At 42.8% G+C, this 21,982-nt stretch overlaps 3 protein-coding genes across 5 annotated transcripts; 2 read left to right on the top strand and 1 right to left on the bottom strand.

Annotated features, from left to right (window-relative positions):
- Positions 1 to 936: 936 nt before the first annotated feature.
- Positions 937 to 5,284, top strand: b4galt4 (UDP-Gal:betaGlcNAc beta 1,4- galactosyltransferase, polypeptide 4). 3 transcript variants are annotated; one of them, XM_037270428.1, is made up of 8 exons: positions 937 to 1,142; positions 1,296 to 1,402; positions 2,493 to 2,938; positions 3,133 to 3,365; positions 3,449 to 3,636; positions 3,771 to 3,893; positions 3,976 to 4,080; positions 4,148 to 5,284. In XM_037270428.1, the coding sequence occupies exons 3-8, from the start codon at positions 2,674 to 2,676 to the stop codon at positions 4,275 to 4,277; spliced, it is 1,044 nt and encodes a 347-aa protein (XP_037126323.1). In that variant the 5' UTR covers positions 937 to 1,142; positions 1,296 to 1,402; positions 2,493 to 2,673; the 3' UTR covers positions 4,278 to 5,284. The 3 variants fall into 3 exon arrangements, with proteins under 3 accessions (XP_037126323.1, XP_037126322.1, XP_037126321.1); XM_037270427.1 differs by having other exon boundaries at positions 937 to 1,228; XM_037270426.1 differs by having other exon boundaries at positions 937 to 1,402.
- Positions 5,285 to 7,150: 1,866 nt separating this feature from the next.
- Positions 7,151 to 16,488, top strand: arhgap31 (Rho GTPase activating protein 31). Its single transcript, XM_037270350.1, has 11 exons — positions 7,151 to 7,635; positions 9,491 to 9,593; positions 9,763 to 9,907; positions 11,093 to 11,175; positions 11,249 to 11,356; positions 11,434 to 11,576; positions 11,644 to 11,839; positions 11,921 to 12,042; positions 12,564 to 12,620; positions 12,701 to 13,458; positions 13,532 to 16,488. The coding sequence occupies exons 1-11, from the start codon at positions 7,536 to 7,538 to the stop codon at positions 15,434 to 15,436; spliced, it is 3,720 nt and encodes a 1,239-aa protein (XP_037126245.1). The 5' UTR covers positions 7,151 to 7,535; the 3' UTR covers positions 15,437 to 16,488.
- A 3,815-nt stretch (positions 16,489 to 20,303) lies between these two features.
- On the bottom strand, positions 20,304 to 21,724 carry gsx1 (GS homeobox 1). The gene is made up of 2 exons (XM_037270433.1): positions 21,129 to 21,724; positions 20,304 to 21,033 (listed from the first exon to the last, which is right to left on the bottom strand). The coding sequence occupies exons 1-2, from the start codon at positions 21,718 to 21,720 to the stop codon at positions 20,678 to 20,680; spliced, it is 948 nt and encodes a 315-aa protein (XP_037126328.1). The 5' UTR covers positions 21,721 to 21,724; the 3' UTR covers positions 20,304 to 20,677.
- Positions 21,725 to 21,982: the final 258 nt, after the last annotated feature.

The raw sequence follows: 21,982 nt of genomic DNA, 5'->3' as shown, positions 1-21,982 counted from the left end.
TTTTTACTACAGTAAAATGAATCGTCGAACTAGAGAGAGCCGCCTAATTTATACCAATGTATGCATTTAACTAGGTACCAGCAACTTTAAAGAAGGGAAATCATCACCACTATCATCACCTAATGCAGGGGTTTCCAATTGGTTTTGTCCAAGGGACCACCATTATAACCAAAAAGCAACTCAGGGACCACTGCTTTGGCAGATTATTATTTTATTTTGCACCAAAGTCGGATAGACATATGCAGGCTATTTAATATTGTCTATTTTGGGAATCTCAGCTACATTTGACATAATTTGGATGGGTAAATGATTCACAAAATTAGCTGGAAAATCAATCAAGTCTAAATAATAAATACATTTTATTTTCAAAAATGTTACAATTATTTTCCATTTACAATTTCGCGGACCATTTGCAATACTGCCACGGACCACTAGAGGACCGCAGACCACCGGTTGACGATCCATGATCTTGATCATGAGCTTTCTCTAAAAACCTAACATTTTTTAAAACAAATTGTAAGGAGGGCAAGGGGCTTTTGAGGATGACACGCTGATATTTTTAAGATCAGAGTTGACTTTAAACAGGCTGAAAAGCAGCTGGACAACCAAAGACCCACTAAACAACAAATGGATGTCCAGCCGAGACCAGCATGGTGTTCACACCTGATCTGCTGTGTGAAACAAGACTGAAAAACATTTCCGTTTGTCTCAGGCCTAGCAATTTATATAAGCAGTGTTTAACGAACGGATTAGCTAGATATGCTATGACATCTTGATATAAATGACTTCACAAACCAAACTACAAGTAGTACACTATTAGTTACTACATTATCTGAAAATGCCGCCCACGCTTCCAAATAAAAACATTAATGGTCATCCTGAAATTTCAAAGTAAAAGCCGCAAATGCTTTTGTCATGAAAGCCCCACTTCGGACGTGCAAAGATTTACGTTAACTTTACAAGTGGGAGCGACGTGTTAGAATCGTTAAAGTGGCAACAACAACTCTTGTAAATATACGTAGACACCTGGAAACTAAGCATTAAGCAATGCTTTTGATTCTCCGTGGGCTTTCCATTAAAGCCTGCGTGCATATTCAGCTGATGTTGGCAAACTAGCGAAGTAGGAAGACGCAACAGAGGAGGTAACAAACAGTTATAATGACGTTTGATTTGTGTGCAAACATGGCAGAGCATCCGGGTGGAGGAGGACGTGTCGCCTTTGTGAGAGGTGTCTAGTTGTACTTGTGTCGCTTTTTTTGTTGGCGTGATTGCAAATGCAATGCACTGTACTGTAGTGGCCAATGTGCTATGCTGGGATGCTCGTGGAGCTAGCCAATGCTAGGTGGACTTCCCAAAAAGAAGATGACTTCGAGGAAAAACAAGCATCATTGGATCATTTGAAGTAAGTAGTTGGAAGAAAACAAATTTTGCACTATGTTTATGCATGTTCACCAGATTGTTGTGATTGTTATTGTTGAGTTTCTTGTCAATGTTAATTACCATAGCAACTGAATGCCCCTTGTATTGTTGGTTCCTCGATTTAACCCATGTGCAGTGAAATACAATTGACCATGAAACGCAAATGACACTCTTTGGCGTGACATAACTAAGTCATTTATAAATATATTTTTACTTTCACTCAAATGTTCAGTGGCACGAGACCTATCCATACATATGTATTGTTTATTATTGATTGCTCGATTGAAACTTTATTGATCCCCAGGGGGTGGGGAAATTCAGGCCCCAGCAGCATTCATACCACAGACCGGGTATATAAAAGACACACAACTCAATAGGCTCCTATAAGGCTGGTTCTGACCAGGTCTCTCGCCTCGCCTTGGCTTCGCAGCCGCGACCCCTGTGAGAAGTCCGCTCCATCGCCGTGCCTGCCCCATGGTGACCATCTGCACGTGCCCAGGACGCTGCTCACACGTTTGCCTGTTTTGTGATGTTTTACCGATTCATGACCACGGTCCATTGGGCGCCGTTGAACTTGGCTGCCCTTACACCTATTTGTGGACCCCGTGGAGGCTATTTTGTGTGTTTTGGGGTGTTCTACGGTATTGAGGGGGGCTGGTTGGCCGCTGTCTTTTATATACCCGCTCTGTGGTATGAATGCTGTCGGGGCCTGAATTTCCCCACTCCCGGGGATCAATCAATCAATCAATCAATCAATCAATCAATCCTCACGACCCAAGAAGGATGCCTTCAACACAAAAAAATCCAGGAGAAGCTACTCGTGATGCAGGACAACTGGTTCAGTAACAAGGCAGATTAAATGTTTGTAATGTAAAAATAAGTATTAGGGTGATATATTGCTCTTATTAAACACGAATTAAAAACCGCTGCACGTAATTGTGAATCAATTGCTGCTCCTTGTTTGAAAGAAGTTCTACAAGGTTCTACCATATCAAGCTGTGTTTTTTTTTTTTTTTTTGCATACAAACATGCTAGTTCTGTGCTCTAACATCTGGTCTCTCTCTGTTTTTCAGTTGACATTGATTAATCCTCCCAGAAACTACATCTTCAGGCTACAACCACGGATGTTAACTCCAATATGGAACCACATGGTGGAAACTGTTAAACCAAGAGCATGCTTCATTGTCATGTGCTGACTGCTCCAGCTATGAAGGGCACCTTTTAAATTAGAAGAGCTACAACATCATCACAGCCATGGGCTTTTGTTTGGCTGCTTGTTGCAAGTTGTCGCGCAGGGTGAAGTACCTTTTTTTACTGCTTCTCCCTCTTTCTGTGCTGGCATGGATTTGCCTGTTCTCGGGTGGCAGTGTGAAATCTTTCACGGTTCTCTCGGCGGCAACACAAGCTCTCATTAAAAAAGAGAACACACAGGACCTGGCAAACTTGGGGACATCGGTGGCGGTTCGCTTAATGACACCGACGCCGAGAGCAGAATGTCCGAAGGAGTCGCCGCTTCTACGTGAGTTAACCTCCACGCTTGATTTAACGAGTGGAGAAAAGATGTATAATTCTTAGAACAGATCCCAACAGTTTTCAATCTCATCATTTTGTACAGATGTTCCTAATGAAGTGTATGAATAGAAAATATTAAAAACTAGGTTCTAAAACTTTGGCACTGTCTCTGGGTGGATGATGGCAATTCTGATTCCTTAGAAGGAGCTGTGAAGCTGAACTTTGAGCCCTCTCTGAAAGTGAAAGACGTAGAGGGTGAGAACAAGCGAGTGGTGGAAGGCCGGTATCAGCCTTTGTCGTGCACGGCCAGACAGAGCGTGGCCATCCTCATTCCCCATCGCAACCGAGAGCGACATCTCCTCTACTTGCTGCACCACCTGCACCCCTTCCTGCAAAGGCAACAACTCCACTATGCTGTTTATGTCATCCAGCAGGTACTTAACAATTACATTGTTTCGGCTCTGTATGCGCATTCTTGTATCATATTCAAATGTTGTTGTTTTTTTTTTTTTTAAAGGCCGGTGATGCCACTTTTAATCGTGCCAAACTACTGAACGTGGGTTACTTGGAAGCACTGAAAGACTACACTTGGGACTGTTTCATTTTCCATGACGTGGACTTGGTTCCTGAAAATGATCGCAATCTCTACGTCTGTGATTCACAACCCAAACACCTTGTAGTTGGCCGGAATGCCACGGGATACAAGTAAGTTCCTGAGAAAAGACTCGTTTCCTGTATGTGTGTGTAAAACGGCCCACTCATTTGTGGTGCTAGTCGATTATTGGAAATATCCTGACATAATCCTAGATGATTAAAAATTAATGTGTTCCCTCCAACAGGCTGCACTACAAAGGCTACTTTGGAGGAGTCTCGGCCATGAGCAGAGAGCAGTTCGGAAAAGTGAATGGATTTGCAAACACCTACTGGGGTTGGGGTGGAGAAGACGATGACCTACGCATTAGGTGAAAGAAAGAAAGGGATTTGGATTTTTTGTTTTTGGTAAGGGGAGAGCCACACATAAATAAAAATCTTGTGCACTCTTAGGGTGGAGCTGCAAAAAATGAAGATTGTGCGACCACCCGCTGACATCGCACGCTACACGATGGTGTTTCACAAACGAGACAGCGGTAATGAAGTCAACAAAGACAGGTTGGTCATTTGTCATGATCCCAAACCTCTCCCGAATTGATTCTTTTTTCCTCCCCCTCCAATGCAGGATGAAGCTGTTAAGACGGACGCCACTAGTTTGGAAAAAAGATGGACTGAACAGCTGCAAATATCAGATATTATCAGTGGAGAGGTTGCCGCTCTACATCAATGTGACCGTAGACCTCGGGAAGCCATAGAACACATCGCCAAATGTTGTCGAAGCAACACAGCTTTATTGGTCTGCTCCACATTTCATTTAAGCACATATTACTCACACATATCTGTGGCCAAACGTCTAGCTGAGCTTCAATTGTATGGACTCAAAAGACACGGTCTTGATATGATTGCAAGACTGAATAGAAACTCAATCATCTTCAGTAAAAGTAGCCTCAAAAGTATTGATAGTTGATTTGAAGATGAAATATAATGTATATCGTAATTAGAATACTTTCGACACAGCTTTGAGGTGTGCCCTTACTCCATTATGTGTGAATTGGATATCATTCCAATTGTTGTTATTCAAGAAACATGTTTTGTAGTACAAATGTACTCAAGAGTATGCAATAAGATGTGATGTTTTTTTTTTTTTAAATTCATTCAGCTGAATGATATGATTGTATCTATTTACACACAACTTATTTGTAATCATTTGCAATTGGAAGTTGTGAAAAAGGGTGACGTGGCCTTTTAGGATATTGGTTTTGCAATGGCTGTCCTCAGATCCTGATAATCTTGGTCATTTCTATTTTGGTTATCAAATGAATTTTCCTAGTGGTTCTGCAATGTTTGTCAGACTGAAAAGCTGGAATTTTGTATGCTAGTACTCCATTTTATTTTTTAAAAAGGGCCTTCTCTTCTTGCTTTGCAGGAAAATGCAATGGGTGTGGGGATCAATATCTAAATGTGATCAATGAAAATAGCATCTCATGATACAAGTAGTAGACTGCATGAGGGTTAGTAACGGGACTTTAACTGCACATATCAATTTTATTGTGGACTTAAAGTGATGTGCAATGGCTTGGGTGTTACAATGAGCATGTTTTGTGACCATCAAAACTTTCTTCCGTTCATAGATTGGTTGCAAAGTACTTGAATGGCACTTAATGATGATTTCGGGCACATTGGCAACCCTGAAAGACTGATTTTGTTGCTACAGATGTTTTTGAAAAAAAATGTCTAATAAACAATTATTTTCATAATGTCATATAGTTTGTGCTGTCATATTCGATGGTAAATTTAGACAAGTGAAATGTTGAAATAAAGAAAATGGCTTTTTAGCTTGAAATGATTCCACTGAATGCAGTGTATAAATCTGGCCACTGGGGGGCAGACGTAACAAAGTTGCATTCACAATATAATGATTGGCACTTGGATCCCCCTTAAAGCAGATAAGTGGAGTGGTCTCACACTGGAGAGATAAGAAATCCCTGACACATAGACAACCACAAGCATTCCTGTCCAAGCAATATTTAGAATACGCATGAAATTCTACTTGCACTTTCCGAATCTTATTTCTGTGAAGTGATGGAATGTCTTCACATAGTTTCCACTATATATCAGAAATGAATTATTACAGCGATAAAATGTGCAGTGACCTCTACCAATGAAAGCTGCTTGTTATTCCCTGCCAGTGACCTCTTGGCAATATTTATTTTTTTTAACAGGGCAAAGAGAGAGCGGGATATCTGAGGCTTTGTATGGTGGACAGAATGATGTCATGTCCTCTTCCTATGGTGCAGAAAGAGGCTTTGTCTTGCAGAGGCCAGGCATGGTCATCAAGCTCACATGTGACACACTCAAGTGCATTTTCTAAAACAGGCACTGTTGACGCCAATATGTGCTATGTGTAGAAAGCTGCATGAAGAAAGTAAAGAGAGCCATCAAAATGTCTGCCTTTTCTTTATAATAGTTATTGGGCATAATTGTTACAAATAGACGTTTTTTTGATAAATGTTAATGAGTTTAACAATGATTCTGTGTCACATCAGGTGAAGTTTGGATTCTGTTAAGGGCTGCCGTGACGGTCGTTAGCTGAACCTTAAGCACTGTGATGTCATTTTCAGTGGACAGTAAGTGGAAAAATGGCCGACGCCGGATTTCTAAATTCATATTCCGCAAAAGCAATATTAGTCAGGAAGGTGTGTTTAGACACGCAACATATTACTGTTAAAATATTTTTTTTTTACTTTGACTTTGAGGTTTGACTGTTCGTTGGGTTCAAGTGGCAACACAAATGAGTGCCGATAGAGATTTTCTGCTTCACTTCTCATCATCATTGCGATCGGTGGTCCTATCTGAGCCAATGCATCGCCATTGGTCTTAACATATGACTTTTTGGACATTTTTAAGCATCCAGTAGAGAGACTTCAAACCTCAGAATATGAAATATGGGGTTGCGGGTGTGTCATTTTCCCTGTAAAACCACTTAGTCTGGAGATACAAGGAGTCAATCACGACAACCACCACAATGCAGTGATGACATCCACTTAAGATGGCTGGAAGAGTGAAGGAAAGCGTTCAGCATTTAGTTGGAGTCCAGTTGGTCCAAGATGAAAAATGCATGTAACAAGAACCATGTGTCCATCTCCTAACCCTAACACCTCGTGCACCCCACCCCCCATTTCCCCATCTGTGCCCTTCAAGTCCTCACTTGAGTCACCTCCCACTTCCCTCCTTCCTTCAGAACCCCTCTGTTTTTGTTTTCCAGCCTGGACGCTTTGCACAGGAAATTGTATACACTGGGAGCATTCAGGAAGGCAGAGGGCAGCCGTCCCATATAAATCTGGCCAACGTGGAGGGAAAAATACAGATAAAACGAGGAAAGAAATCAAAGTTGCCTTTTGACCTTCACCTCCTTGATTGAACCTCAACATTTCTTCAAATGTGTGTCACATGGCCGCCTCAAGTTCAGACATGGAACTCAAAAATCAGGAAGCGAAATCGAATTATAAATAGAATGTTCTTGAGATGATTGGCCTCCCTTGTATTGGTCGCTGCTCGCTACAGAGGAGCCAGTGAACGAGGAGGCTGTGGAATGAAGGAAAAGAGGAGGAGATAGAAAGGAGCAGAGAGGACTGGCCAGTGGAAGGGGGGAAAAAAATCCCAACAACAGGAAACAGAGCCATTCTAATGCACTTTCTGCAAGTCCTTCACAGATAAAGCGGCCGGTTGCCACGTCCCAGCAAACCAAAACTGTCACAGTGTCATTCCTGTCAAGCAATGCTGCACTAAGAGTTGGAAAGTTTAAACAAGTGACGTCACTTCTCCTCTCAGCCTCCAGTCGTGCGAGCGCTCGCTCAAAATGTGAGCGGATGCAGCACATTTGGGACAAGATTGCCGGGGACTTCTACGCGGCTGCTTTTTGATCAGCAAGCTCACCCTTGCTCGGGGTCATATGGATTCAACGCTGCGTTTACAAGGAGCTGCTAATCATCTGGACCGTTAACTGGAACCACATGAAGAAAAAAGGGACCAAGCAGAAGTCCAAGACGAAAGGAAGTGAAAATGCGTTCGGCTGTGACCTGACGGAACATCTCCACAACTCAGGACAGGATGGTAACATTAATATTCTTCTCTTACAATAACCTGAACAATTAGGTCCAACATATTTGAAACATAGAAGTGATCAGACACATTAACTTGATGTCACCAAATGTGACAAACGTGATTTGTGTTGTACATTTACTTGCCATTCATTCACCTATTGCCCGGAGTCACTGGCCATTTGTAAAGTTTGGGTGTGGCTGTGTGGCTCATTTTTTCTGGACTCAATTGCTTCCAGTGACGGGGAGAGTCCCTGTGACTCGTCGTCTGGGCCTCGCTGCTGCCGACAGGAAACTAAGAGAAAGGCACAAAGAGCAAGAGGGTCAATAATTTAAATATAGGATCTTTGTTGTTGAGATAATATTGCCATTATCTCAAATTTGTAAGATTTGTCATCAATTAAGGTTTGAGGAAGCAACACATTATGTAAAAAATGAAGGAAAGGATATTAACCCAAAAGTGAAGTTTGAATGTAACTTGGGAGAGTGGGGGGGGTACATGTTCACAATGCGAGGCGGAGCATTCAGTCCAGGAAGTGAGGGAGGGGGTACGCCGACACCGACGTCCACCTCTGTCATAGATACACATACACTTAAAAAAAAAAGAATAGTGGGGGATAAAAAACACAATGACTCCATCTGGTTCAATAAAGAGAATGAGATTATATGAAAACGTCCCTACAGAGTTGGATGAGGTGCAGTGTTGTGTAATCCTGCTTGTAGCAGGTAATACGTAACAATGACTACAAGTATCCACAATCAAGCTCAAGACATGTTATACTGTGTCTTCTGATTTAATTTTTAAGTCTTTTGAATCTTCTCAACAATTATCTGAAGAGCACATTGGATTGCATTTTGTAAAGTTTTGGAATATATTTTGCAATAAACACCTCTTCATTAAATATGTACAATTTTTAATAACAAATAATGGGAAACAACAAATATTGTGGCAACGAACAAATCCGAAATCTAGAGCTACTCTAAAAACGTGCCAGTACAGTACTGTGCAAAAGTCTTCAACACTAGAATTATTTTAATACATAAGAGTCATATTGATATTAAAATTGTAAACAAAACACACACAGTTAGAAGAGCCGTATCTTGGCCATCAATAAAATTGCCCAAAGACTCTTTGGGGGTCTTCCATTAAAGACAAGTAAATGTTCCCATTTCAAGCAAATATAGTGGATGTCTGAGTAGCAGCTAAGAGCATCCCTGTGTTGATGTCTGGGTGGGGAAAAAGACAGAGGACAGAAATCAAGGCGGCGACACTGGTCAGCTTTTCACCGCAGGCACGCAACCGAGAGTCCAATCAAGTCAAACACATGTCAACATACTGGAAGACAAAGCATATCCAAAAATAACGTAGACTATCTTCACAGCAAGATACATGCAAGGGAGGGCGTAGTTCAAAGTCGGAATAGTCTGCCGGGCAGACGGACTACAAATTACATGGACGACAACAATGTTTCCGTTTAGAAAAGCAAAGGATCACGTCAAAAAAGGTCGTTGGACTTCAAAGTCCCAACTTAAGCGGACACGCTGAAGGTGATGCACTGTAAGCGAAGAAAGTTGTGTCGGGCCACTGGTAGCCGTTTTCTATTAGAGGAAATGTCGTAAGTAATACCCGCTACAAGGGTTGGGTGTGTCAACCTTCCTCTGAAACAAACAAACCATTTTTAACTTCCTGTCAAAGGCCACCTACAATCAGTAACCCAAGGGGAGAGAAAACAAGGCCCGTAGCATTCAAGGCAACATGTGCGCCCTTAGTTTGCCCATCACTTTGCACACCGGAACCACCATTGTCATTCACTCATTATCCATGTACCAGAAAAGAAAACTAACATAAAACAATTTGTCCACTTAAGTCCCTCAGGTGCTACAAAAATGTGCAGAGTTCATCGAGAAGCACGGGATTGTGCATGGGATCTACAGGTTATCAGGGGTCACCTCAAACATCCAACGGCTCAGGTATGTCGTCAGCTCATTTTAAATTTGACACATAAAATCAAGCTTTGGGGGGGCGGGGGGTTACGCTTCTTGTTTTTCTCACATCACTGTAACACAAACAGTTGACTTGATCATGTCAAGCCATTTATCAACTGTGTGTGTGTGTATGTGTGTGTGTGTGTGAGTGCAGACAGGAATTCAGCGCTGAGGCGTGCCCTGACCTTACAAAGGAAGTGTACCTCCAGGACATCCACTGTGTGGGTTCCTTATGCAAGCTGTACTTCAGGGAGCTCCCAAATCCTCTGCTCACATATGAGCTATACAGCAAGTTCACTGTAAGTTTGCCACTGAGCTCAGACACCAGTTTAGTTATTACCAAATGATGCCTAAAAAAAAATTCGACTCGGAATACAGTGGTCCCCAACATCAAATTTCAAAAGTGCAAGTAGAAAATGCACATGAATGACAAATTGACTTTCAAAGTAAAATATTCTCTTCGCCACATTTAACATGCATTTGTAAACAACTGTATAGGAACAGAAATATTGATGCTCACTATTGAATCCTGTAAAGTGTACATAAAATGTCTTCTAAATTTGACACACCACATAGAAGAGTTCTTTTTAACGACACTGCCAGATTATACAGGATATATGAAATGAGGCTTCAAATCATAAAAAAAAAAAAAATCAAACGATTGTCTCCACTGTCAAATGTGCGAAACGATCTAAAAAGTTTTTTGCTGACGCACCTACGTTTTTGAGCGCTGAAAATGTGCCTGCTTCATTAAACGGGGTGTTTAATTAGGCGCGACGGACAAGGTCAGAGTTGGGCTAGAGGCCTTGCAAAATCTAAAATCTTGTGTACAGTTTGGGGGGGGGGAACACCACTGGGAAAGGCCCTTTTCGCTCCACAAAGTAAAATATGCTTACATAAGCTTGATGTGGGAGAGCTCGAGAGACGTGACCTCGACCCTATCTAACCTGGGATAAACGGCAATAGCGATTGTGGGCCATTTATATTTCTCCATGTATTGTTTGTTCTTAAAATAATGAAGAAAGTATTCCCAAAATGGGGGTGCCAATTCCAAAGTTTCAGGTGTGCCAATACTTTATCACAACTTTGATGGTCTATGTTTGATTTGGCATCATGAGTGCGATTCGTCATTTGAAGAGGATTTTCGACACTAACCTTCCTGGAAGCTTTTAGGGTATATATCTGTCATCATGTGCTTTACTATGACCTTTTTTTTCTTGGAACCTTGCCAGCAAACACATATGAGACAGCGTAAAAGCAATTTATATTGGTCACACATGAAATCCAGAAAACGTGTTCAGGCTTCAGTCACATCATTTTTGGCCGCACACGCTCCGCTCCGGCAAAGGCTTGTTTACGTTCACGCGAGCGTCCAGGTCTCGCTAGGAGGGAGTTTACTTTGTTCTCACAGGCTCAGGAATTCGGTTCATATTCCAAATAAAGCAGTGAGTGGAATAAAAACATGACGCTTATTTTGCATGCAGGAAGTGGCCTCAGTATGCGGCGATCATGAAAGACTTGTACACATTCAAAAGATTGTCAAGCAACTGCCGACCCCTCACTTCAGGTGAACTATAACACTTTGTGCCTTTTATACATTTCGTGTTTTAATAGAATGATTGTTTCTCTACTGCCTTTAGGACTCTGGAGTACCTCACAAAGCATTTGGCCCGCCTCGCCACTTTGAGTGCCCAGACAAACATGCACACACGCAATCTGGCCTTGGTTTGGGCTCCTAATCTACTAAGGTGAGTTTGGCTCACAAGCAGATTCTGACCTTTTTTTTTTTTTTTTGCTAGACCCAATGTGTGCTTTATTTTCACAGATCCAAAACAATAGAAGCCACATCTGGAAATGGAGACATGGCTTTCCAGGAGGTGCGAATACAACAGTCGGTGGTGGAGTTCATTCTTAACCACACGGAACAGATCTTCAACAGCGAATGCGTGCAAATCAAACCAAAAGAAGGTATGAAATTCATTGCAAACAGACTTAGAAATATTTTGCAGAATCATGACATATGGTACTCCAACAGCCCCAAGTTTGATGTGTGGGGAGAAGTATGCCACGCTCCCAATAAGCGGCCAAAGTGTGCCAATGAAACTGATGAGCCTGGAAGAAGCCCAAGCCCGTTCCTTAAGTCCAAACCATCCCGTGCATAAAGAACGCCAACGAGAGAACAGTCTGCCTGACACCACACTCTACCACACCGTCATAGACTTGGACAGCAAGTACGTCACACAATCACCAAAGGTCAGCATATGTGGCCAATTCAAACCAATCGGGTTAAGCAACAACTTTTTATCTTTTAGGAGAAAGCTCTCTGGGAAGTCAAAGAAATGGAAATCCATCTTCAATTTGGGACGCTCCGTGGATTCCAAAGGAAAACTGAGCCGAAATGGAAGTGTGTTCATTAGAGCTCCAGGCTTAACGGGCAAGTATCATTTGACTGGAACAGCAATATGGATAGCTCGTCAAAGATTTCTCGCATCACAACGTACACTGCAGGGCACAATATCATCACCCAAAGCTGTCATTTAAAAAAAAAAAAAAAGCTCAGCAGCATAGCCCAAAACAATGCACATATTGTAAACGACATTCCAAGAAATCTTCCTAACCAAGAAAAAAAAAAAGCAGTCCCATGACAATCTGTCTCAAAACACCCACTACAAAGTTATAAAAGATTTGATTACAAATTAGTTCCACAGCTACAATTTTTGTCTTTTGAGTTTTAGACATCCACAGCGTCAAACTTAAGGGGCCTTGAGTTTATTGCGCCACCTGGTGGATGATGCCAAATCTATTGTAACTTCATTCCTTGGGGACACAAATACAACATCATACAAACATTAATTGGATCAAATTCTAATGAGCTCACTGCAGGTTGATAAAGAGCTCAGTAAGTTATTTTTTTATTTTTGATTCCTGTCATTCTCTTTGACTGTTTGCCCACAGAAAAGGGATCGCTTCGACCATCCAGAAGCATGGAGTCACTGTGCTCCTTGCCAACAGGTAAAGTCTTTGCCAAATAAGATGATTCCTTTGTGTGCTAAAAACAACATTATTTTTGGTCCACATTCTGTTGTTTCCAGATGATGAAAGAACTGGAAAGAGTCCTTCAGAGGGACAAGGCAGCATTTTTGTTCCAGACGTAAAATCAAGAACACTGGGATCTGATTCACTTTATGACTTGAGTGAACGCGAGCAAAACTGGGAGTTTAAGGGGAAAAAATCTGGCGGAGCAACAGGCGGTTGGAACGCGGGCTTGAGCCAAAAGGGCGCGTCATCAGGTGCTTCGGGAACCCCTCAAAGAACACTGCCAGAGCAGCTCAAGGTGTTCAAGGGAGACGAGCTGAGTGGCTACAAGCCCACATCGCCTAAAAACAGGAGGATGCTCTACTCGGGTTCCTCCTACAACAACACCTCTCGACCTTCCTTTCCGGGAAGCTTCTTTCCGCTGGAGTCATCGCCGAGGCATCAGCGTAGAGCCGTCAACATCTCAGAGCCGTTCGCCGTGTCGGTACCGCTGCGTGTGTCAGCCGTCATCAGTTCAAACAGCACGCCGTGCAGAGGGCTCGCCAAGGACAGAATGGCTGCGGCCACCCTCAAACCCAGCAGAGAAACCTCAGAGCAGAGCGCTGGTGGAAAAAGCAACATGTGTTCCCAAGTGGAGCCTGACAAGAAAGATGAAACAGAGAAGAAAAAATCCTTAGAACTGGTCTCAAGTGTGCCACAAGCCAGGGAAGACACAAGTATTACTCCAGTGGAAGAGCTTTCCGTTGCAAGTGAAGGCACAGCTTCAACGCACTCGTGTGGGCAACAACTGGACATTCAAAACGCCCCGCAACAGGTAAATCATCTCTTGCTAGTGTCGTCTTTCAAATGAGTATCTGACTGCAAAATATATTTTCTTTTCAATCCAGGATAAGGAGCTTCAAAATGCAGAAGAGCTTTGCTACGACGCCCGCCAAGAGCTGAAGATAACCGAAGCTGACCTGCTGGATAAGAGATCTGATTCCACGTTACCTTGCGCAAACAAAAGGTTAACCGTGGACGTAAAGTCCAAAAGAAGTCGCAGCTCTCCATCGCTGTCTGTGTTCTGTAAAGACCCGAGTTCAAACGCCTCGCTCAATCATCAGTTTCACCCGCCCGGGGCTGAATCGACAAAGAAGCAGCCGTCAGAGTCAGACATCCTCTTTTCGCTCTATAAAAATGATGTTTGGGCCAGTGAAAACAAAAAACCTGCCAGCGCCGTTTTGGATGAAACAAACAAGAAGATGTCCCCAAAAAGTCCACCTGCGAACAAAGACGTCCAACAGTGCCAGCTTACTTTAGAGGAAAGTGAAGTCAAAGCTCTTCCAATTGACTCTCCAGGTGACGGCCAAAAACAATGTGAGGAACACCAAAGTCCTAGAGGAGACCAAAAGGTCTCGTGTGATGTGGAGAAAATTCCCGAACTTATTTCAAGGTTTTCTATATGCTTGGAAGAAAGACCCAATTCTTTGGATCTTCCAATCCAGGAGGATGATGAAGCATGTGCAGGAAACTCTGAGGATCTGGACCTAGCGGAATCATGGGAGGACCTCAGTTCCAACAAGCAGTGGGTCACCAGTCCACTACACTCACCTGATGTGGAGGAATTGTTCAAACAGCAATTGTCGCTCAGCTCACAAGCGGTGACTTTGAACTCAGATGAGGAACAGACCTTATTTTCTTCATGCAGCGGCGACCAATCGAAAAGACCATCTCTGGCTGCCGCCTTGCCGGGAACCATTCCCCAAACGTCCGGCAGCAAATGTGAAACTAAAATAACCTATGTGCCTTCGACCCAGGCCAGCAATGGAACGCAAGCTCCAACCGGAAAGTGCGGACCAAAAAAACAGAAATCATCGCAACACTTTTACAGACAGATGTCTTATGATTCAGCAGGATCGGAGAAAAGAGACGAACACATTTCCAAACACAGACCATACTCTCTGAATTTAGATTTCGGACCTCGGTGCATTCGAGACATTTCTAATCAGCAAAGCCGTCCTCCACACGAGTTCGCCTCCTGTTCGAGGAGTTTGTCTGGGAGTGTAAACAACGGGATGCTGTCCGAGTTGGACTTGTTCCTGAATGATCGGCAGGCACCTCTGCGACGAAATTCCGCCCCCGTCAGTGTGTCATCAGTACGCACTGCCTTTATGATAAAGACGTGCCAGGCCAAAGCCGTCCCCGTTGTGCCTCCAAAGGTGCAGTATAGTCAGATCCCTCCCTCCAGGAGAGACAGTGACATCGAGGAACAAGACAAGGCATCTCCTAAAACCAGTACAGAGAAAAGCCAGGCTGCACCTCTCCCGGTGATGACGGATCTGAAGGAGGAGCTGGAGAATAAAGAGCCCGTGCCTAAGCACCAGTCACACCCAAAGGTCGAGAAACAAGCGGAGAACCCGAGGACGAACACGGCAGAAGTACCCGTCATCGCCAGGCGACAAGCTCCGAGTCTTGAAGTGTTTGTTGACTGTCCGAGACCCAACAGAACCAACCTTCTACAAAGGCCGTCTTTTCGGAACCGCCAGAGACCGCAGAGTCTGATCCTGTTCAGCCCCCCTTTCCCCATCATGGATTACCCTTCATCTGGCGACGACGGCAAGCTTCTGTCATCCATCAAGAGCCTGAATGAGGAGGCAGCGGTGAAAGAGACATCAGGAGAGGGGATTGCTCTTCAAAGTAAAATGACCATTCCAAAAAGTGGTCAGAGACTAGAAACCTCAACCAGCTGCTTCTACCAGCCACAGAGGAGATCCATGATATTTGATAGCAGGAACCACAGACAGATTGAGTAATTGTGCAGACTGGATGAATGTAAATAACTGACTGAAATAGATATAAAGCACAGTTTTTTTTGGGGGGGGGGGAATGTTTTGATTAAATTAAGATTTCTCACAACAGTCATGAAGTATTTAAGAGAAATAAGAGTCACTGACTGAGGCCTTGTGAGGCAACATCCGCCATTCAGATGAACTTAGTCTTTTTGAGCCCATGTGCGGTGCTTCCGTCACTTTATCACAAATGCTTTAAAGAACAGATGACTGACAATCAAGCTTTTGATCATCAATCGGTTAATTGCAGAATGATTTTATACTTGAAAACCAATGAAGGTTTGACTGGAGAAAGTTTATGGCGCAGAGTTACTGGAAAAAAAAGTCTTGCAGGTTTTCAGTTTGGTGTAAGTCATGGCAAAAATTTTACTTTTCCACTTGGTGGAAACTTGGCTTCGTATTGTAATGTAGCGACAACAATAACAGTAATACAATGCTGCAACAGTTTCGTGTAAAGTCGCATCAGGTAAGAAAAAAAAAAATCTTGAGCATTAAGGCTTCTGGATCAAAAGACGTGTGTAAAAACTGATAACGACGCTGTTGAACAGTTTACCTGCGCTAGCATTGCAGGAACTATACTGCTGAAGATGTATCGTGACATAAGGTCAACTTTAAACATAAGGAAATAAAGTATACACTATTAAGCTTTTGACTGTGATTAATATGATATTTAAAAGGAAATACATTTTCTTGGATCATTTTTTAATCGACAGAAAAACCTTTTTTGTATATCTTTATATTTCTTTTTTTTTTTGGGACAAAGATGCTTTGTAAGGCGTATCAACCTGCGTGATGCTTTGGAGCAAAATCCACTGAAAGCATCGAGGAACAGTTTTGTTTGTTCTAACTGGGTTCTGTGTTTTATGTTGGTGTCCACACATCTTGGAAACATTATTCGACACAATGTGATAACCATTGTGATTTTTATGTCTTTTTTTTCCATTGTTGCATTGAGACCCCTCAGTAGGAAACTTTTGCTACAACAAGGATTATGACAATAAATACTTCAAATGAAATTGTTTGCTTTTTTGATTTCTTTGATTGTATTACAGATTCTAATTAGAGGAGAAATTTGAACTGCAACAAAGCAGGACAGCAAAGAAGGGGCAGTTTTTGAGTATTTCTAACTAATATTAACATTGTTTATCTCTGGGGTGGCTGTTCCTTAGGGGTATTGTGCATGGAGAGCAGCCAGATAATAGGCTGTGCTTATAGAAATAGTATTTGAGGGGCCCCTGAATCACATGGGCCCCTTTGAGAGAGTGGCTTGTTTGTACCCTAGAAAAACCCTCCTGCCTTGTACGTACAGTATTTCCAACCCCAAAAATAACCCATTTGCTCATTAAGTGTTGTGTTGGCTGCTCTTGCTTTGACGAGACATTAATCTATAGTGACATGTTGCCTTTTCTTTTTAAATGCCAGACCTGCAAGCTTCAATGTGGAAATGAACCAAAGTTGTTTTTTTCTTTACCAGCAGGTGACGCTCACGCGCCAAAGTGCAGGCGACCAAAGCAAGCCACTGCAAAAAGCAGTCCAGCTGGACGCACACCGACGCTGAGTCTGTGTGTGCTGCAGGTGCACAAAGTGTAGTTCGACATATGAGGATCTCTTAAAATAGGCGGCAAGTCGAATGCATTCACTGATTATCTTTAAAAAACACACGCGCACACACAATTAAACAACAGCGTTTTCGTGCGTAAAAATCTTTTGAAATGGATTTCCAATACGGGTTGTCTCCAACATCACAGCCTTGCATGTAGATTTGCACCTGCGATATATTTTTCATCTTTAAGAGAGAAAATCCAAATTATTTATTGAACTATCAGGATAGAGTCAAATAAATAAAGTCAATCAGCACCATATGGTTCCAGTATTTGCGCTAAATGATTTACTGCAGGGGGAAAAAAGTGTTTACAAAGGACATGCATCAGGCAAGTCTATAATATGGCGCTTGCAGAGGTCACTTCCATGTCCACGTCAGTTCATTATTAGTCGACCTCTGACACCGCTTCTATAAGCGAAGGCCGAATTAAAAAGGCGCATTCTGAGAACCCTGAAAAAGGCAAAGCAAAGCACGGTTGCGCGCGTTGAATATTCAATTAAGAAGGGGGGGGGGGCGTGAAGCGGCGTGCCAGGCCAGTCCTTCATCTTACATTACTGATTAGCTGTTAAACAGATTATATGCAGCTGAATGGGTTCAAATGTTGCAGCAAGAATGCAATGAGAAGTTCAAGGCGACAGTTTCCTTTTTTGACATGTTGGCAGGAGCTGCACCGTGGAAAAAAAAAAAAGACAACCGGCGAGGAAAGATGCACGCTTCGTGAAAAACATGCAAAACGGCAACAAGAGCAGCAAATAGTCCAGTGTTAAAAAAGACAAATCTTTGAGTGTAATTTTCTTAAATAAACATTTTACACACAATATAGCGACTGTATTTGTTTATCCCTGCTCTATTGTTATTAATAATAATAAGAACAATAACAATAATAAAAGGCATACGTGAAAAAGTATTCTTTAATCATAAACAAAAATGTTATCATACTATACAACGATTATAACAATTACTCTTGCTGTGAAATAAAAAAAAAAAAAAATGGGTTGAGAGCCCGGAGCAGCTGCTACTATTTATCTTTAAAATGAGGCCAACAAACAAGTTAAAACATTTTTTTAAAGGGGACGCTAACGTTGTTTAGTTGGCACACTGGGTGCTCTATAGATTATTTACTTGGCTACAGAAGTTTTAAAGTAGTCGAGTGTGCAGCGCCTGCACAAGCAAGCCACGCTCTCATTGAGAAGCCACGTGTCCGTTTGCAAAGCCTCTCCAACTTAACCACCTCCTTTGTACCACTAACCCACATCGGCAGCGTCCCTTCACATAAAGGGATTTGCAATTTCAAGATATTTCAGCTTAAATGTTTTTGACAGTTCCCTCGCTTTTACCTCGGCTTGGTTATTTTAACTGTGCCAAATGGGTCACCTTGGGTTGCTGTCTGCGCGCAAAGGGCTTTTGCGCGCATTCAGCCTGAATTTTTTCCAACTTTCCTTGACGGGGAAACCAGCTGCTGGTCGTGAAAAGACGGCTTATTAATTGTCCTTTGTCATGCAGAATTGCTTGATTTCTAAAGAAACGTACAAAGGCTCTTTTTCAGGATTCAAGTATTTTGTTTCGTGCGTATTTTCAAACCATCGAATCAGCTGCAGCGCTGCGCCCGTCTACCAGACTCTCAGGTACTGACTGCCTGCTCCTTTTGTCCCCTTTTAATGCTGTTGTAAACCGGGCAGACTGATTTGTTACAAGCCGTTCTTTTAATCTGATAGATAAGAGACATGTCAAAGAAAAGCCGTAAATAAAAAATTAGCCGGGATAAAGACTGGGGCGAGTCTGCTAGATGGGCGCCTGTTGACTCAAGCGGCTCTCCAGCGTCAGGGGAGCCCTCTCGTCAGCCCCGTCGAGGTTACGTCCACAATCCCCTTTTATTCCCTTTTAAAAGACACCGTGGTCCTTTTTGCTTCAATGAATTGATCGGCACAAAATTAAGAATAAATAAATTAAGCATTTGGAGCACCGGGCGTATAAGCTCCCCCAGGGCGCATACCCTCGGGCTATTGAATGCAGAAAGGCAGCTTTACAGAGCACTTTTGGAGCAAAATGGGGGCTATATAGTGCAATTAACAAAATAGTCTAATCCCATATCTTAACAAATGCAAATATTGCTGTTTTGTTAAAATGCTTAAGTGAACCATTAAAGGGAAGTTTAAAAGCGAAACGTAACACCCAAAAGGGGACATTGATGCAAAATAGCAGGCTGTGTGCATGTGCACTTTGGAGACTTTTATTTTGTGCTCTTTAGAAATGTATACTATATGTTTACAATGAGGCAGATATAATTTAAAGTGTATTCAGTGTAATAAGATCAGTTTAAGGTCCAAACAGTAAAGCACAAAGCGGTTGGAACGGTGCGTAAAACACGCTATTAACACCACGCGCACAGACTGTGAGAAGGGATGGTTTTATTATCATTATTAAAATACATATTCATAAAATATTTTTAAACAACTTTATTTGAAACCTGATATTAACGTTTGAGAACGCACCATTTTACTATAAACGGGACATTTTATCCCTATCTTTTTTTTACGTTTTTTATTTTACGTAGTTAAAAACAGATGACGTCAATAAATAGCGATGTTTTATTCAAGATAACACTAAGTTGATGCTTTGCTGTGTTTATTCTCTTGAGCCTTAAAGCCACCTGCATACTCACAAAAGCGCACTAAACTTGACCACACTATGGTTGGAGTGCGTTAACAACACAACAATGCGGATCATGGACACCAAGCCGTGCCTCCTCATCTCATTTCATGCTAGATCGATATCTTAAACATATGCACACTAAACGATGTGGGTTGATTCACTCACGGTGACTATTAACTCAAGCAGTCACACGAGACTTATCGTTTCATCCGAAGACCACGAATGAATGAGAGGCAGTGAAATCTGCTTTAAAGGTCCCCTCTCACGGGAGAAAACGCCAAAGAGATACATTTATTACCTCAGCAATAAAGACGACACAATATTTCATTTGTAGTTATGCATAAACATGTCAATGCCATTCACGTTGTATGTTGTACGATTTACGCACAATGCGAGATGGAATACGTCTTTGCACACCGCGCTTTGTTGTAATATAGTATTAATTTCTTAATATGTGATGCAAGTTTTGTGAGACTAGTACTATTTGTGCAGTGCAAATCCAGTTGACTCACTCGGCCCAGATTTACGCGCGCACGCAGAGGCGCGCAAAAAGACCAAGACAACGCAACGCGTACGGCTCAGAAATATCATTTTATTTTTTAAATAAATAAATAAATTTCAAATGACATTGAATAATACATTTGAGACCGAGCTCATCTTCCATCCTGCAATACATCCCAAACCAGTATTCAAATACTGAAGGGAAAATGCTATGGGCTATTAATGTTATGTTATTTTCCCTTCATTTCCCGTTTACAAATGTGCCTATATTCAGCAACAACAAATTGACTGCTTTCAGAAAAAACTACATACAAAACGTACAACATGAATTATACAATTATTCAGGACAATTCCCTGGTTAAATATTCTCTTATATACATAAGTATACAGGTTTTTTTTTTTTTTTTTTGGCTCATGTGTTTTTTTCTTTTAATCGTCCAAATAGGAGCTCAGGGGGAGACGGACAAGTCCACATCATCCTTTTCGGAGAATGATGAAGGCGACACCGGCATGTCTTCCTCTTCTTCCTCCGAGCACCTGGCTGCCGACGAGCATTTGCAGCCGTTGGTGGCAGTCCGCGGTCCTCCGGATCCGCTCTTGCCCTCTTTTTTGTGCTTCACCCTGCGGTTCTGGAACCAGATCTTGACCTGCTTCTCGGACAGGTTGAGGTAGGTGGCGATCTCAATGCGCCTCAACCTGGACAGGTACATATTGGAGGTGAACTCCCGCTCCAGCTCCAAAAGTTGCGTGCTGGTGAAAGCCGTGCGCATGCGTTTGCTGCTCTGAAGTTTGCTGTTGCTGTTTTCTGTCAAATGTCAAACGAGATCGTCAGTACATAATGTCAATAAAGGAGAGGAAAACTTTAATAAATAAATACATGTTAAATAAGTGTGGACTCACCGATGGAAATGCAGTGGTACTGTCGCGGATCAGGGACCGTGTAGGCGGCCTGGTACATGGCGGCTCCGTGGCCGAGGTTGATGTTGGATGTGTGCTGCCTGGACAGGGCCGTGTGGCAGTACTGCGAACCGAAAGCCGGGAAGGAGGCTTTGAGGAGCGGCAGCGCGGGCGGAGAAGGGTGTAGCTGCGAGGCGGCCATGCACAACGGGCAGAAGCACAGCAGCCCGGCCTTCCTGGAGTGGCAGGAGCCCGGCAGTCCGTGCGGGTGGTGGCCGGGCGAGTGCACCGCGTAAGGGAAGAGAGGCGAGCTGTTCTCGCTCCCCTTGTCGTTGGCCTCTCTTAAAATCAACGAATCCACTAAAAAAGACCTCGGCATGGTTGCGGCCGTGCAGATGAGTCGTGGGTGAGTTTTGCAGCCAGCGGCGTAGGACGTGGGAGCGTGCTCTCGCGCGGAAGGGTGGACAGCGAAGTGGTGCTGAAGGCGCGCCGGGAGCTCCTTAAATAGGCGCCGCGAAGCCGCTTCGGCCATGTGACGGTTACGCTGCAAGCGGCCGAGAGCTCTCAATAGGGTTTTGTGCTTTTCTCTCGGCATTCCCACTGCACGCTTCCCCATTATTTCACTTGTTAACTAAATGAACTGCATAATGTAGTCTATTCTTGTCAGCCCCACCCACGCCGCGAGAGGCGGCACTGCCCCATTCCGCCTTTTATCATCGCGCTTATTTTATCATAAAACACAGCTTGAATTGTCACATTTAGAAAAGCAGCAGTTGGATTCAATTTGTAAGTCTTGTAGGAATAGAAAGCAAAAAAAATAAAAAATAGAGTGCAAAAATTACGCACGCTCCTCTGCC

This window comes from Syngnathus acus, chromosome 14 (assembly GCF_901709675.1).
Source record: "Syngnathus acus chromosome 14, fSynAcu1.2, whole genome shotgun sequence".
In the NCBI taxonomy this organism is placed as follows: Eukaryota; Metazoa; Chordata; class Actinopteri; order Syngnathiformes; family Syngnathidae; genus Syngnathus; species Syngnathus acus.
This window is presented reverse-complemented; position numbering and strand designations above follow the sequence as displayed.